General features: G+C 44.1%; 6 protein-coding genes across 6 annotated transcripts; 2 read left to right on the forward strand and 4 right to left on the reverse strand.

The window, feature by feature from the left end:
- Positions 1-16: 16 nt before the first annotated feature.
- Positions 17-1659, reverse strand: EAF02_008364 (uncharacterized protein; the record flags this gene model as incomplete). The annotated part of the gene is made up of 5 exons (XM_038904412.1): positions 17-561; positions 607-988; positions 1037-1142; positions 1198-1292; positions 1348-1659. The coding sequence occupies 5 exons, from the start codon at positions 1657-1659 to the stop codon at positions 17-19; spliced, it is 1440 nt and encodes a 479-aa protein (XP_038755469.1).
- Positions 1660-2867: 1208 nt separating this feature from the next.
- EAF02_008365 (uncharacterized protein) lies at positions 2868-6774 on the forward strand (the record flags this gene model as incomplete). The annotated part of the gene is made up of 4 exons (XM_038904413.1): positions 2868-3284; positions 3335-3483; positions 3544-5612; positions 5666-6774. The coding sequence occupies 4 exons, from the start codon at positions 2868-2870 to the stop codon at positions 6772-6774; spliced, it is 3744 nt and encodes a 1247-aa protein (XP_038755470.1).
- Positions 6775-7129: 355 nt separating this feature from the next.
- Positions 7130-7897, reverse strand: EAF02_008366 (uncharacterized protein; the record flags this gene model as incomplete). The annotated part of the gene is made up of 2 exons (XM_038904414.1): positions 7130-7740; positions 7804-7897. The coding sequence occupies 2 exons, from the start codon at positions 7895-7897 to the stop codon at positions 7130-7132; spliced, it is 705 nt and encodes a 234-aa protein (XP_038755471.1).
- A 187-nt stretch (positions 7898-8084) lies between these two features.
- On the reverse strand, positions 8085-11323 carry EAF02_008367 (uncharacterized protein; the record flags this gene model as incomplete). Its single annotated transcript, XM_038904415.1, has 4 exons — positions 8085-8612; positions 8710-9778; positions 9834-10602; positions 10716-11323. The coding sequence occupies 3 exons, from the start codon at positions 11321-11323 to the stop codon at positions 9584-9586; spliced, it is 1572 nt and encodes a 523-aa protein (XP_038755472.1). The 3' UTR covers positions 8085-8612; positions 8710-9583.
- EAF02_008368 (uncharacterized protein) lies at positions 8168-9345 on the forward strand (the record flags this gene model as incomplete). Its single annotated transcript, XM_038904416.1, has 3 exons — positions 8168-8617; positions 8716-9122; positions 9183-9345. 3 exons carry the CDS (start codon positions 8168-8170, stop codon positions 9343-9345), a joined length of 1020 nt encoding a protein of 339 aa, XP_038755473.1.
- Positions 11324-12203: 880 nt separating the features above from the next.
- On the reverse strand, positions 12204-13407 carry EAF02_008369 (uncharacterized protein; the record flags this gene model as incomplete). Its single annotated transcript, XM_038904417.1, has 2 exons — positions 12204-13265; positions 13336-13407. The coding sequence occupies 2 exons, from the start codon at positions 13405-13407 to the stop codon at positions 12204-12206; spliced, it is 1134 nt and encodes a 377-aa protein (XP_038755474.1).
- Between the last annotated feature and the right edge of the window lie 1862 nt (positions 13408-15269).

Here is a 15269-nt window from a genome sequence, read left to right on the forward strand (position 1 = left end):
GGTTCTAATACTCAATTTATACCGCTTGAACTTCGTCTATGATCTCTTTTAGAATTCCCTTATCAGCTAGGCCTTTTAATGTACGATAGACTATTGGTGTATGGTCTTTCTTCCGTCTCGCTGCCTGCTCATTCTCGTCGTTAATCAATGCCAATTCCTCTCTATATGCGATGCGTAGTGCCTTTTGGTCGGAAACCCACTGCTGCTGTAGGCGAAGAAGGGCGCTTGCATTAGTACTCTCTCGCTCGAGTATATTGCATGTGCTCTCTGGAAGTGCTGTATCGTGAAGTAGTTTGTCTGTAACACCAAATTCCTCCGAGGGCCCTCTCATCAGTCCGGAATCATCAACCTGATTGAAGTCGTTCCAATCAGACATCTGTTGTGCCAGCAAAGCTTCAACACGCTTTATGGCGTGTATATTTTGGGCGAGTTCTAGTGGAATTATCCGAAGAGGACTTCTACACAAAGACAAAAGATTAAACTGCAAATCATCGCCGTACTTGACAATCTGCTCGTAGATACTGGCACGAGCTACGGAAATCCAGTCATCGTTACACGGCCCTTTAAATTGTCAGTATTATTCGATCGATTGCTTTTTTCACCTACCTAAAGTGACTGGTTGACGTTGCAAGCCATCGAGTCTCCACACAACGCCCTCTACTGGAACGAATGCAATAAAATGAAAACCTGACTCCACGTCTGACCTGGACTTGCCTCTCCCAGATTTCTTTTTCGTTTTCCTCTTTTTCTTCCAAGCTGAAACCTCATTTGAAAGACCTAAGTCTGCATTCAAAATGTCTATTCTTCGAGCAAACGAATTATGAATGTTGCGGATAAACTCGTTCTGACTAAGTTCCTGACCTCGGTATGCTGGTTTTAGAAATTGAGTATCTTCCTTGAAACCACGAATGCCGTCCCCTAGATCAAGATTCGGGACGTTCATAACAATGTTCAGAAGGGCAATAGTAGCACAGGCGTTATGTGTAGTCTACATTCTGTTAGTCAATTTCTCATCAAGGTCTTGGGTTTGCCTAACTTGATTGGCAAACCAAATGTGGTTCGGACATTTTAGAGGTGTCTCTTCATCCTCCGAGTCATCCTCTATATATTTGAATAGGAAGACCAATCCATACACTGGTTTCCTTGTATAATGTCAATTTGAGTTTCAGGTATTGGCGGAAGCGGATATTTTCATACCGTAGATACTGTAGCATCTCGTCCTCCAGGCCAAGAACCTCCTGGATTTTGACATCCTTGACACCATACTCTCGTAATATGTAGTTAAAAAGTGCCTAGCAAACAACATATGTCAACTTAAAGAATCCCACGACCCGAAAAGCAACTTACTGGATCACTCTCTAATTCACACCATCCCTTCCAAGACTTACGTTCGTCATCCGTTAAGGGCTTTAATGCATCATCGAGAATCTCAGAATCTGATCTCTTGATGTTTTGGCCAACACGTCCGAGGCGACTTGTCGCAAGACCCATTGATTCACTTTGTATCTTTTGTGTTCCCGTGCCATTCCCACATCTATCCGTAGAGTCTCCACTTGGAGACTTGGACCTCTTTTGATTCCTCGAGGAGCGTCTTCTAGGGCCAACATCAGGAGCAGTAGATTGTATTGAGCAGTCCTCTGATGCCGGAGAGCCTTGCATCATTTGCTTGCTCTAATTGCGCAACCTTGAGACGGCAAAGTGATCGAAGAGATGACCAAACTTTGAGCCTCAGAGTGAAGTGCTGAATTTTTGTAATGCAGAAAATTGAAGGGAGGAAGGAGTGGGTTGAAAGTATCGGGATACCAAATTATGGGGCCCAAGATGATCAGTACCTAGTGATGTACAAGTACCAAGTGGGTGAAGAAAGGTACCTAGATAGGTCGATAAATATAAGGTAGATGGACAAATTTGTGTTGTGTATCATGACCTGGGTAGTACTTGATCTGGGTAAGTAATCAGGTGTAAAAGATTACTAGGGACAAGCAGATAGTCAGGAAAGAAGGGATTTCTCTTCAGGTTATCAATGCTAGATTTTATAGAGAAGCCCTTTGAAACCTTTGAATTTCTCATGTGTGAATTGTTGATTGCATTTGCTCGGGTCAATTGACTTTATGTTCTTTGCAATTCCAATAATGTTGAGAGAGGTAGATTGACATAGGTATATGTAGATAGACGTTCTGGATGCTACAAGAAGAACACATGTACACCTACACCCAAGCTGGCATGGGCTTGGAGGAGGATACTAGAACCGTATGGACGGCAATCATGGACAAAATACTAGGTAAATCGGACACTAGAGAAATACCTAGAGCTAGACAGTTATTGGTAAATACCTGCCTACTCTTTTCGGAGTTTCACATGATATCAATCAATTATTATTATTTTGAATTGGAAGTATTTACCATATTCAATTTCTACCCAAACCAATATCACAAGATACATATCAGATCTACTCGTCTCGTACCTGAGGTCAACTTACCATTACCATGAAAGTGGTCAAAGCTTTGGAAATGCTGGCGCTGGAAACAACAAAAATTCACAAAATTCAAAAAACGCGTCCCACAAGGAACTTCACTCGCGACTTAGGCAAATTCTGTGCTTTGAGAGGAAACTTGGGATCTTCATCTTTCGAATGTACGGTACCTATTCCTTTACACAAATAACTACAATAATCTAGCTCTTTCGGCTTCATCTCCCTCTTTATCTTCTTCTTCTTCTCTTGTTAACTTTCGCGAATAGCTTGCCCACTCACCAATACAGCTTATTGTTTGACACGATTTCAACGAACAAACCTCCCCTCTCAACTTTGGCCTTCAACGACTTTCGTCAAGATATAGAGAATGCAATGATTATAAAGCTTCTATACAATGAATGGGACTCCTAGAATGCGTTCTGGCTTTCCGCCTACTCCTGGCAGTGGCCAAAGGAATCCGACAGGACGAGTAACATCCCCACTGCGGGATCTTCCAACGGCTTCGCCTGCTGCGATAGAATCCGATGCGCCATTGATACCGGTAGAGCTCATTGATGCTCCTAGCCAGCGCATGTATGTTACGGGATTGTATGGCTTGCTACTTGTATGGCGTTTATATGATTGGTGGCAGTTGGTAGAGGATGAATCAGAGTCTTTCCCATTATTCATGAAATGGGTAATGCTGGACGCACTCTTTTTATATTGGGTACCAAAACTACGAATACCGTGGTTGGAGTGGTCACAATGGACATCTCATGTAGCTTTTGGGCTACATGCTATTTTTGATTTCGTGCTGATGTTCAGAATTGGCGTAAGTGGTCCCTGATTCTGTTTTGGTGACGATAAAGCTAAATTGCAAAGCTTCCACTCCAAGGATGGGTTTTACTTCTTACGAAGACCTTTTTCGACAGCGAACTCGCCATTTCAGAGAACAGTGTTCGGCCTGCCACCATTTTACACAACTCATCTTTGATTATGGGTAGGCAAATTATCAACATATTGCCAGAGGGGTACGTCTTGACCAAGGTCATATACTTTACAACTTGCTCTATAATACTAATATATAACAGATCCGCGACATTGAATCCGGATGGTCTTCCATTCTGTTTAGACAGTAGTCGACCTTCTGTCAAGCTCCCGATGTATTTTAACCAGACCAAACCTGTACACATTGAATTATTGCGCTTCGACTTCGATACAAATGCAAACGAAACGATAGAGCTGAAGAAAAGAGACTTGAAGAACTTTCGAAAGCTGGGTGATGAACCAAACGTTTATACGCTTGACTACATTGTGAAGAAACCGGGATTATACAGGCTTCACAAGATTATAGATCAGTCGAAGCTCGAAGTACAGCGGAGAATGTCTGATACGCTTGTTGTAAAATGCCCCAAAGCCATCATCAGGTCCACAAGCTCGGACAAGTGTCTGGGAGATCTTTCCGACCTCTCTATCGAGCTTGAGGGAACAGCCCCGTTGAAGATTGTGTATGGACGTACCATCAACGACAAAGATCGCAGTTTCCACTTCCAGAGTAATCAACCGGAGAACTTCGTCTCGCCGCTCCTGGGTTCGACTAGGCCCAGCACGTTGCTTACCCTAGGAAACCAGGATGTTTCATGGGGACAAGCTAGAAAGGTTGTCATTCCATTGAATGAATCTATGACCCCCAGCGGTTTGTGGTTATACTCGATCAATGAGATTCACGACGCTACTGGAAATGTCGCAAATTTCACGCTTATTGGTGAAGACGGAGAGCTCATCTATCCCAAGAACACACACATGGAACAGAGTCTTACAGTCCATGAGAGGCCCCTTGCAAGGCTCTCAGGCTGTGATTCTAGGAGTCCACTTATGGTTGCTATCGGCCAATCCACACAACTTCCGGTAAAATATGCATCGCCTGGCCGAACACCAGACGACACTTCTCATACTCTGACATACAAGTTCTCTCCCCTTGACACCCTGACCGCCGCGGGTGATCATGGCAGCGAGGTGATTTTTGAGGAATACTCTGCCCGCAATGCCCACCAATCGCCAAATATCCGCGAACCAGGTCTTTACACCCTGGTGGGTGTTAAGAGCAAATTCTGTGAAGGTGAAGTCAGGGAGCCTGCTTCTTGCTTACTGCTGAACCCACCCGAGCCGCAGCTGTCTATAAGCGCCGAGAATATTAACGACAAGTGTGCTGGCAATTCCATTGGCTTACTTGTTGACCTTGATCTAATAGGCACTCCACCGTTCGTTGTAAGGTACAACATAATTACAAAGAGTGGTCTCAAGCATGAATCAGTGAAAGTATCTGGATTACGACACCAACTGGAGCTTAAGCCTCGCGATGCAGGTCATTTCAAGTATCAGTTTACCTCCGTGGATGATGCTGTTTACAAGAACCACAAATTGAATAGCAATGATTTAGTTCTGGAACAAGATGTGAAGCCACCGGCTTCAGCCTATCTTAGACGGCCTGCAGGTGATATTGACGCATGCATCGAAGAGCCTGTGGAGATGAATGTTGAGCTCTCTGGCGAACCACCTTTTACCTTGGAATACGAGATTGTTCATGACGGAAGACGTCGAAAGCAAAAGGTCACTGGAATCGAAAGCGACATCTACAAGATAAAGACGGATCCTTTGATTACTGGTGGAGAATATTCTCTCGCTCTTGCAAGCGTCCAGGACAAGACAGGCTGCAAGATATTCCTAAACGGCGAGGTCAAATTTATGGTGAGGCACCAAAGACCTCGAGTTGCTTTTGGTCACTTGGATGGCAAGCATAAGATTATGACCATCGAGGGCACCAACATTCCGCTACCTCTTCGCTTGACTGGTCAGCCTCCTTGGAGCATCAAATACCGAAATGTAAATGATGATTCTGGTAAGATTTTGGAGAAGACTGCTATGTCAACCAATGATGCGGTTAAGGTGGATGCTCGTGGTACATACGAATTACTTGATGTAAACGATAACCAGTGTCCCGGGACAGTCGATTCCAAGGCATCCTTATTTGAGGTTGATTGGCTTCCAAGACCGAAAATAAAGGTTGCTGATAATTCGGCTCTTGTGCTGGAGGGTCAGAAATATGTAAAGCATGAAGTATGCGAAGGTGATATAGATGCGGTCGAGGTCAATCTTATTGGTAAGTCAAGCTACTTGCTCAGGGTCATATCTGACTCGGCTAACAACTTACAGGTTCCCCCCCTTACCATGTCAAATATGAGATTCGTCATAAGCCAGAACATGGCTCTGCATCTATCAGTAACAAAGAGTTTGACGCAGGTCTTGGACTTTCAACTGTTTCCATGGACACAATCAAGCCTGGTCTTTATGAGTACAAATTCTCGGAGCTTTCCGACAACCTTTATGACCATGACTCGAAGAAGTTTTCGCCGCTCATCATTGAGCAAAAGGTTAACAGGAAGCCAGCTGCGAATTTCATTAAACCAGGACAGTCATATAAATATTGCAAGGAAGAGCTCGCCGGAGATGAGGTTATTCCTATTAAACTCGAAGGCATTCCTCCCTTCTACCTTGAGATCGACATTAAACATCAGAGTAGTGCAAGACCAGAAACTGTCAAAATTGCCAACATCGATTCCAACCATTATGATTTCCGGATACCTCACCGAGTGTTGTCGCTAGGCATCCATCAAGTCAGTGTACGGAAGATTCGCGACTCCAGAGGGTGTCAGCAAAAAACAGAACATGGTGCTCCTCACGTACAAGTGCAAGTTTACGATGTTCCTACTATTCATCCCTTGGAGTCCCGTACAGACTACTGTGTGGGAGAACGAATCGGGTACACATTATCGGGCACAGCGCCTTTTGAAATTTACTATACCTTTGAGAACGTACAAAGGAAAGCAAAATCACCAAACACTAGTTTCAGACGTATTGCCGAGAAGCCAGGCAACTTCACAATAACTGCTATATCGGATAAAGCCAGCGAATGTAAAGCAAAGACTGAGATCACAAAGATTATCCACCAAATGCCTAGCGTTAAGATCAGTAAAGGAAGGCAGGTGGAAGTTGATATTCACGAGGGTGGACAAGCTGAACTGCTATTCGAATTCTGGGGCGTACCACCTTTTGAGTTCACGTACACAAGAAGTACGAACGCGAAGAAGGGCCAGAAGTCTCATGTGCTGGAGACCAGACATGAGATTTCATATGAACACAGCAAGACGATCCAGTCTTCGCAGGAAGGTACTTATGAAGTAGTGGCCATTAAGGATCAGTTCTGCTCCTTCTCAACACAGAAAGCGGATGGAAAGAGTGGGCAGAAGTTGCTTCAATATTAAAATGGGGTGGACTTGATGATGCATAGCGCGGCGTTTGGGTAAATTGTATTTAATGGGAAATGTTGTAATGTCATGAATGGCAATAGATAGATCGGCTTAATAAGTTGAAGCTCCAGTATCCCAACTTTTGTCTTACTTCGAACTTTTCACGTGTACAAATTCTGACATACCATTGTCAGGATCGCTCTCTTTCCAATTCTTTTAAATAATCAACGTCAAACCTAAACTTCTTTCCCTTGTTCCAATCTAGCCCCCAGTTAATATTCCCGGCCTCCACTTTAACTGCCCTCAATGCTCTCAGTCCATCCAAGATCTCTTTTTTCTGTTCCAATGTGTAGGTCTGCGGGGGCTCTTGTCATCCAATCCTCAAAATTTGGATGTCAGCTCCTGCTAACCATTTCCTCAATTTCTTAATTCCTTTAGTTACTTCTATTAGTCTCGCCTCCGCTTCGAAGTCATCGGGTTTCTGTTTTCGTTTCTCGCTACCGAGCTGGACGGAAAGGGATAAATTCCGAATTGACGAGGTGAGGAATGAGGAGAGAACTAAATCGGAGCGTTGAGTTTTGTGTGTCCAGAGATTGTAGTCGACGGTTACAGAGATGGTTTGAAGGGAGTCGCCGTAAAATATTGGGAGCGCTTCGTGATATATTTGGCGATTCAGATGTAGAACGGCGACTTCGAAAGCGCGAGAAAGATAAATGTGGGATTGGAGTTGGCGAGGATGGGGGCCAAGGCGGTCATTGGAGGGAGGTGTCAGCAAATGACGGTAGATTAGTTGGCGGATTTCGACTGGCATACGTAGGAGTGGGGGAAGGATCTCGGGCAAAGGGATCTCATTCAAATCATCATGGATTTCCGCACCAGAGTCGACTCTTGGCATTGCATTGGAAAGTGATTGAGTGTATTGTTGCAGAGTAAGAAAGTGCGTACGGAGGTCAGATTTGCGGAGCGACCAAACAGCATCTTCTGAGATGGTGAGAACTCGTTCGATTGTAGGTGCCCGTTATGATATCTTTGCAGCAGCTATACTTGCCGCTGTGCAGATACGTTTAGTTTTCAAATCTTCGGAAGAGTGTGATTTGTGATTGTAGGTTCGCTTCAGCGGGACAGCTGGAGATGCCATTCTCAAATCGTGATCTGCGTCGGGATGATATGTTGTTATTGTCTTACCGAAGCACAAAGATTGGTTGGTATGCTCGAAAGGTTACATGGATAGATAGCTCGCTTACTGATTGAGATAAGATAAGTATCTCAGAGCACCGGCCCGAGCGGCGCCCTTGTTTTTAGTCTTGTGTCCCCGCCTTACCATAGGGCTGAATACATCATTGATCCACTTCATGAATATCGCATAGGTTTAGATATGATAAATTGGTCAACTTCCACAATTCCCGAAATGAAACAATCCTCTGATACTTCTCCGATCGACCCGTGTCCATCTTTCCTTACTATTCCTTCAAAGCCACAAGCTCCGATATCTTACACCTTCTTTCCACGTGCATCTTATTCGACCCTCTCAGAATCGAATGTCACGCTACACCACACCCTTGTTGTCTTTGTAAATGGACTTGGTCTTCCCGCTTCCTCATGGGAGTCATGTATATCAGTTCTTCGATCTCATGTCAAGGAAGCCCCACCACTCTTAACATTTGACCGTTATGGGCAGGGGTTGACTACTGCAAGAGATCCTCTAGATGATGGAAATGGTTATGGACATGATTTCATGGACGCTGCAAATGATCTTCACGAAATTATTCTAGTTGTCGCTAGTAAGGAACTTGGGCTTGAGAAAACTGATGCCGAAAATGGGAGACTGAGTGTGATATTCGTGGCTGCCTCAGTTGGAGTAAGTACTTTGTGACATTTTTTTCGCCCTGTCTACGATAATCGATGAGCCCTGCCTCTTTTCTTCAATCGTGTAACCTCAAAATAACATTCTGCCAGGTCCCCATAGCCCGTCTCTATGTACAATCCCATCCATTCATTTGCGCCGCGCTCATCGCACTTGACTCCAACATCGCCAATATAAATTTTAGCGATTTCCTCCCGGATCCTTTATCCCCCACCTTCGACCCCTCTACCGTACTCGCACCAGACTGCTCACTTTCCCGATATATTGAAGCACGCACGCGGTTGACAAATGTATTTGATTTATCAGTCCCAAACTCTGAATCCATGGATCGACGACCTGGTCCAAGATTACTCCCCTGTGACGATAAACCTAAACTTATTGGTACGAATGGAAAAGGTCCGTGGCTTACGGTTGTAGGGCACGATCCGGTTACGTTTGCGGACGCGAGTTTAAAAAGAATGGGAACACCCAAGAGCATGAGTATGAGGTTTACGAATCCGTAAGTTTGTATCGTTGCAGTGCTCTTGGCGGGAATGTTTGACTAATCAGCGCTGTGAAGACATTGGGCCCAATATAATGCCGGTCTAGTGAGTATCACAGATGAAGATCGATGTGAGGGTGTGAAGATTGCCAGTGGCTGTGGTCACTTTATACAAACTGATGATCCAGATCTCGTCGCTGAAGAAATTAAGGCTATTCTCAAGAAACTGGGCTTAGCATGAGTGAGTATTTAAATTGGAGTTAAATGAATGAACAAGACTGGCTACTACGCGAGATGTCTGACCGCCGAGCTGCTGTTTTTCGCCTGCCATTTGTACTCGTGCATCAATGCTAATCCAAATGTAATCATTCCTTTCTAGTCTCATACCACCAAGTTATGCAAAATTGCCAATTTTCCAAGACCAATTGGGGAAAATGAGAAATAAAAAGCATAGCACATGATACTGGACACATCTGCTCTCATACAGTGGAAGCATGTAGCTTAACTTTAACACCGTTGGCGGAGGAATTTGTGAGTTTGAGTTCATGTTTCACAACTGAGTCCGTTGCCATATCTCGAATTATATCAAACCTCTGAAGAAGTCTTACAACAACGTAACCGGCTTCATTCAAGGCAAATTGCTGCCCGATACAAATCCTTGCACCACCATTAAACTCTTCAACGTCAGTAAGAAGCCTCGGACGGGAAAAGAGCTGAACCCAAACTTACAGGTAAAAATTCCCATCCCACTTTCTTTCCTTCCCATCTCTCAGGTCGAAACTCCTCGGCGTCATCACCCCATATATCCTTTCTACGATGCATGGCGAAAACACTGTATTCAACTATTGACCATTTTGGAATAAAGACTTTCGATTTTCCATCCTTTCCACCGCCATGTGGTAGGGTTGTGTCCTTGTTTGCTTGTCTGACGTTAAATGGTACAAGTGGATAAAGTCGCAAAGCTTCATTCAAACAATGTTGGAGATATCGGCAATTTTTGAGGTCCAAGAAGTTTATTTCCAAAGGATTTTCGTATGTTCCAAAGTTTTCGATGACGATATTACGCAGCTTTTGATACTGATTGGGATTTTGAGCGAATAAAAGAAACAACCATCCTAGTAATGAGGCCGTCGTGTCTCTACCTGCTAGCATCAAATGTAAGCACTGAGAACGAAGCTCAATTGGATCTTGTGTTTCTTTTGCAAGGGCGTCCAGGTAAATGTATCTCTTCTTGATTGCGGTTGAATCATCTTTGTCTTGATCTCTGGCCAGTGAGTTTCTGTTGAGAGCAAGTTGAACAAAATGATCGACATATTCGTTGCATTTGTTGCAAGAATTCCTGAAGTCTTTGCTGGAGACCAGCCAGTACATATCAGCAAAATGGCCACGGGTAGAAAGCCAAGATAAAGCGTTGTCAAACTCAGCCGCAAAATCTATTCTGGTACCCTGGGCTTTTGTTTGATTTTCTGGCAGATCGAGAAGCTGGGTATCAGCAGACCTAAAACCGTTGTTAGCTTAGTTATCATTGTACAGCATCAAAGATTATTGCAATACCGCCCCCGGAATATTTGGGGGAGAGTGCAACGTAAGTGTGGTAAAGATTCTACTCACTGTCCAAGTAGAATTTCTGTTGCAGAGTCCATGGTCAATCGAAAGAAAAGAACCTGTAGATCTATCTCTGCGGTCCAGTCACCCTGAAGTCTGGTATCTATAGCTCTCATCAAATTCTGAACATGCTTCTCCTCCACCTCGAAATCACTCATCTGATCCCGATTGAACTGGGGTCTCATCATATCCCTTGTTACTTTCCATTCGTGGCCATCTTGTGTAAATATGCCCTTCCCAAGCATAGGCCAGAAGGCCCCTATCCGCATTGACCCTAGATCGAAGTCGTCAAATTGTGTCGCTAAAATAGCTTTTAGATTCTTCGGATCTACTGTAAAAAGACTCGAAGTATTCATGATCGAATACTTGAATGTTATGCCATATTGTTGGACATTTCTTTGAAGGAGGAGTGGGAAGAATTTGCCACGATCGGCCTCCAGAGCTATCTTGAGCATATCAAGACCGAAAGGCCAACGGCTGATAGTGTCTTTCGGTACTGGCTCTTGACACTCGAATTTGCGCAGTTTGGAAGAATATATGTGTGATTTGTATATCCTGTTCACAATGAAATAGAAGAAGAGGGAAAAAGCTACCCAAATACTTGTAGGAGCCATATCTCCAATGTGCAGCAAAGAAAGGCACAGTTTCGAATAAATTATACAACGTGTTCCTCCAATACTTGAGAAGAAGTGGCAAACACTGGAATGTGAATGATAACGAACGAAGCAAATATGATCACATTGGTGATCGAGTAGCTAAGTCAACATCGCGTCCAAGTCCCAACAGTTGGCGGCGTACACACACTATATTAGGTCCGCCAACGGAAAATACCGAGGGTCCCGAGGTTTTTTCTAATAAAGTCTTATTGATCGGATAGCCAATGTGCAATAGTATTCACTGCAAATGTAGTCTCATACGGAGCACACCCACTACCTACTTTGCACAGAATCTAGATGTGACCCTATCACATCGTCATAACCCATATTTTGTAAGCCACTTTGTCAATCCACCAATCATAAATTCTAGAACAATTGATTCCTGATAACTTAAAGTTCATTGGTTGTTGAAATTCCCATATCGCGAATTGGACACGAAAATTCGCCATTCTATCTAGAGAGGTAGTGAGCAAAAGACAAAAAGACGCGCTCTCAAGGATTTCCTTCCCTTCTTCTCCACTCCTTTCCCTTTCCCTATCCCTATCCCACACGACCCCGCTACTTACATCTCGCCGTCTCTTCCCATCATATATTTTCTTACCGCCATAACATAGAATACAATAAAACTAACCAAACTTATCACATCTTTCATATCCCTACCAGGGATTTACTTCCAGGATATTAGCTTCCCACCAAAACACCAAACTTCTGCTCGTACCACATGCAGAAAGAACATTATAAGAGCCGTCAAATTCATATACAAAGTAACATAATCGTGAGAATAGGAGTTGATGCTCGTAAACATCAATGTGAATCGTAAACGTAAAATAAGCATAAATCAGGGTAGAAGATCACCACCCAATTGCATGCCAAGTCCGGTATGCTTAGAAGCAGGACTGTCACGCCTTGATGGGCTTGCATTTTGTGGATGGAAGTTCTCAAAAGTCAAGCGCCTACGTGCAACAGTCAATGGGGTCTTTGCAGCTCTTGGGGTCCAAGTCGTTTGAGCTGGACTCGGTGTTATGTTGACAAAATCGGCAAAGTCGAATCCTTGTGAAGGTGTGGCCGGCGCACCAAATATCGAAAGACCACCGCTATAACTAGGAGTGGTCATCATAGATGATGGCAAATCAAGCTTCCTGGACGGTGGTGTAGATGGTGGCTGCATCATGCTCGTTCGCGAAATTGGATTTGCGGGGCTACTGAGGTACAGTAAAAGATCCGCTTCTTCTTCTGCTGACCTGCCATTACCTTCTTTGATTCGACGGTGTGGGTTGCCTCTGTTCCTAATGGGAGACGGGGTTCGCGGAGACGAAGGTCGGATATTAAAAGAGTGTAGAGGCAGGTGGCTGTCTTCATCGTCAGATGGGGCTGCGAAGTTGGGGGAGGTAAGGTCATCTGGCATATGTGAAGATCCCCGGTAGAACGAGAGATCCGGTCCCGCCGAGGTGGTGAAGTGAGGCTTGCGTGGCTTGATAGGAGACGACTGGGCTAGTTGACGGTGACTTTTCCAGGAGCTATTTGGTTGACGTAATAATCTACTTGGTGTGGGGGAAGAGCGAACTCTTTTTCGAGATCCAGCTGTTGAGCTTGGTTGTTGGAAAGTAGTGTGGTACGACCTCTTCCTAGGCCCAGTGCTGCTACCACTCGATACAATTCGATCGGAAAATATGGCGGTGGCTTTCAAAGGGGAACTCAGTAAGGTTCTTCGGTTCGAGTAAGGTAGTTCAGACGCTACACTGGAGGATGAGTCCGATAACATATCTCCACTTGAGGTTGGCCGTCTTCTTCTTAGTTCTTCTTCCATCCTTGGTTCTATTGTATCCAGTGTAAGATCTTCCCAACCCCTTTCGGCTTTGAATTGTGCGAGCGCCAATCGATTCTGCAGTTTCCGAGCCATCTAGATGATTTGATATTAGTATAGTGTTGGGGCAATGGACTTGATTCGAATAACACAAGAAGGTGTCTACCTTGCTCAACTCAGCTCTTTTCAATACCGCTCCCGCTACCTCCTCTGGCTGCTTCTTCCATGGGGAAGACATATTAATCAATATCTAGTATGCCGATAATATTGATCTGCTTGTTGATGAGGCTGCGAAAGAAGTATATACCAGAGGCAAATATTATGGACAGTGTTAAAGGTAGAAGTGTAAGGTCGGCGCCAAAGGTCGAAATTAGCCTTAGCTTCTTCCACCTGTTTTTTTTTTCTTGGACGAGTTTTCCGTTGCGGGTCAACAGCAATATAAATGAATGATTGTACAGAAGTTTTTATAAAATTATCTCCCCCCCAAATTCGGAATTATGGTATAGTTTTTCCAAAAAGTGAATTAATTGTATGATGATTGAATGGTACGGGTTGAGGATGAAGAGGTCAGAATTCCGTTGCTCATTCCTGGGACTGCTACCATCGCTTACAAGGGGAAGTGATCAGACTGAGCTGAGCTGCTAAGGGGCTATTGGTCTAGCGGTCTAGCGGTAATTTTTTAGGTCTTCAGGTTCTGTAATGTGCTCAAGACAAACGAATTATAGGGCTCGGGGACATTGAAAGCTTCTCGAGAGCCTCTGGGTAAAAGGAAGAAAGAAAGCAACAGAGAGAGAGAGGAAGACATATTGCAGTTAGAAAAAAGGAAATTGGACTTTTCAGCATTGACCAATGATAGATGGTGTTTTGAGAGTAAGACTCGAATTCTAGATATCAAACAGTCTGTTGAATTGTATCAGAATCCGATTGGGTTCAGATTAATGAAGTTTAGGCCGGAGTAGATTGTCCATATATGAGATGCGACACTTACCTATTACATCTCGAATTGTGTTATATAATAAGACTATCTGTCGTAGTTTATTGAATCATTGTATGGAGGGCGCGTCTAGAAGGTACGTACAGAGGATGGTATGATATAGCTGTACTCACTCCACGAGAATCATGCATTATTAGACCATCTCGCACGTTGCTACGAGTCTACCTCCCTACCTACCTATGTACCTACAATATACTGTACGGAATGTGTAGCTACTACTTGCTGGAGCGAGTAGTAGCTACACACAGTCTTGTTTGTTTTTCGAGCCCACGAGCCCACCAGGCCCCCCAAATATGAGCGTCTTCTCTTCCTTTAGCTATCCATACTCACCAGTAGCTAGACAGTAGCGAGGATAGCGAGGAAGAAGTCTTTTCTTCCTTTAGTCCGTACCTGTGCCATTACAACGTCATCTTTTACCATGTCCCCTCTGCAGTCTGAAGTCTGAAGTCTGAAGTCTGGAGTCTGGAGTCTGGAATGCGCAGTCAACATGGCAGATATGTTGTGTAGGAATTAATTGGCCGCAGCACATAAGACAGCATGCTAGGTAGGTACAGTTGAATCATGATTCTCATATGATTGCAGCAGTGTAGGTAGATGGAGTGAATTGGGTTACACCACTGCTAAAATCTCCCTGTGTCAAAGAGATGCTTTCGGAACATCAATGGAAGGTATTGACGATCATTCATCAAACATGTGTCTCTTGTTGAACTGTATTTCGCTGGCTGGTTGGATAATCATGACATGTTATGTCATGTCATGTATTGTTGGATTGTTGGATTGTTGTATTGTGTTGTAACGGGTAATACATATTGGCTGCAGTATCAGTTGAAATGCAGCCCCCATTGCAGCCCCCATTGCAGCCCCCATTGCAGCAGCATTTGGAATGATCCAAAAAAAGAATCTTGAAATGACTGGTTTCATCCATTGGCTTACGCTACGATGCGATACGATACGACGCACGATGCACTGTCTGTGTGATCATAGTCCTCTTTTTCTGTTCCGTTCAACATAAAGTGGATGGATGGATTATGGATAATATAGGTAGCTCATGGATGTCATTAGTTGCAAGGGCCCCCGGCAATAAATGCTACTAGGGAGGTAGGAAC

Source organism: Botrytis sinoallii (genome assembly GCF_014898435.1).
Source record: "Botrytis sinoallii strain Bc 23 chromosome Unknown BSIN_016, whole genome shotgun sequence".
Taxonomy (NCBI): domain Eukaryota; kingdom Fungi; phylum Ascomycota; class Leotiomycetes; order Helotiales; family Sclerotiniaceae; genus Botrytis; species Botrytis sinoallii.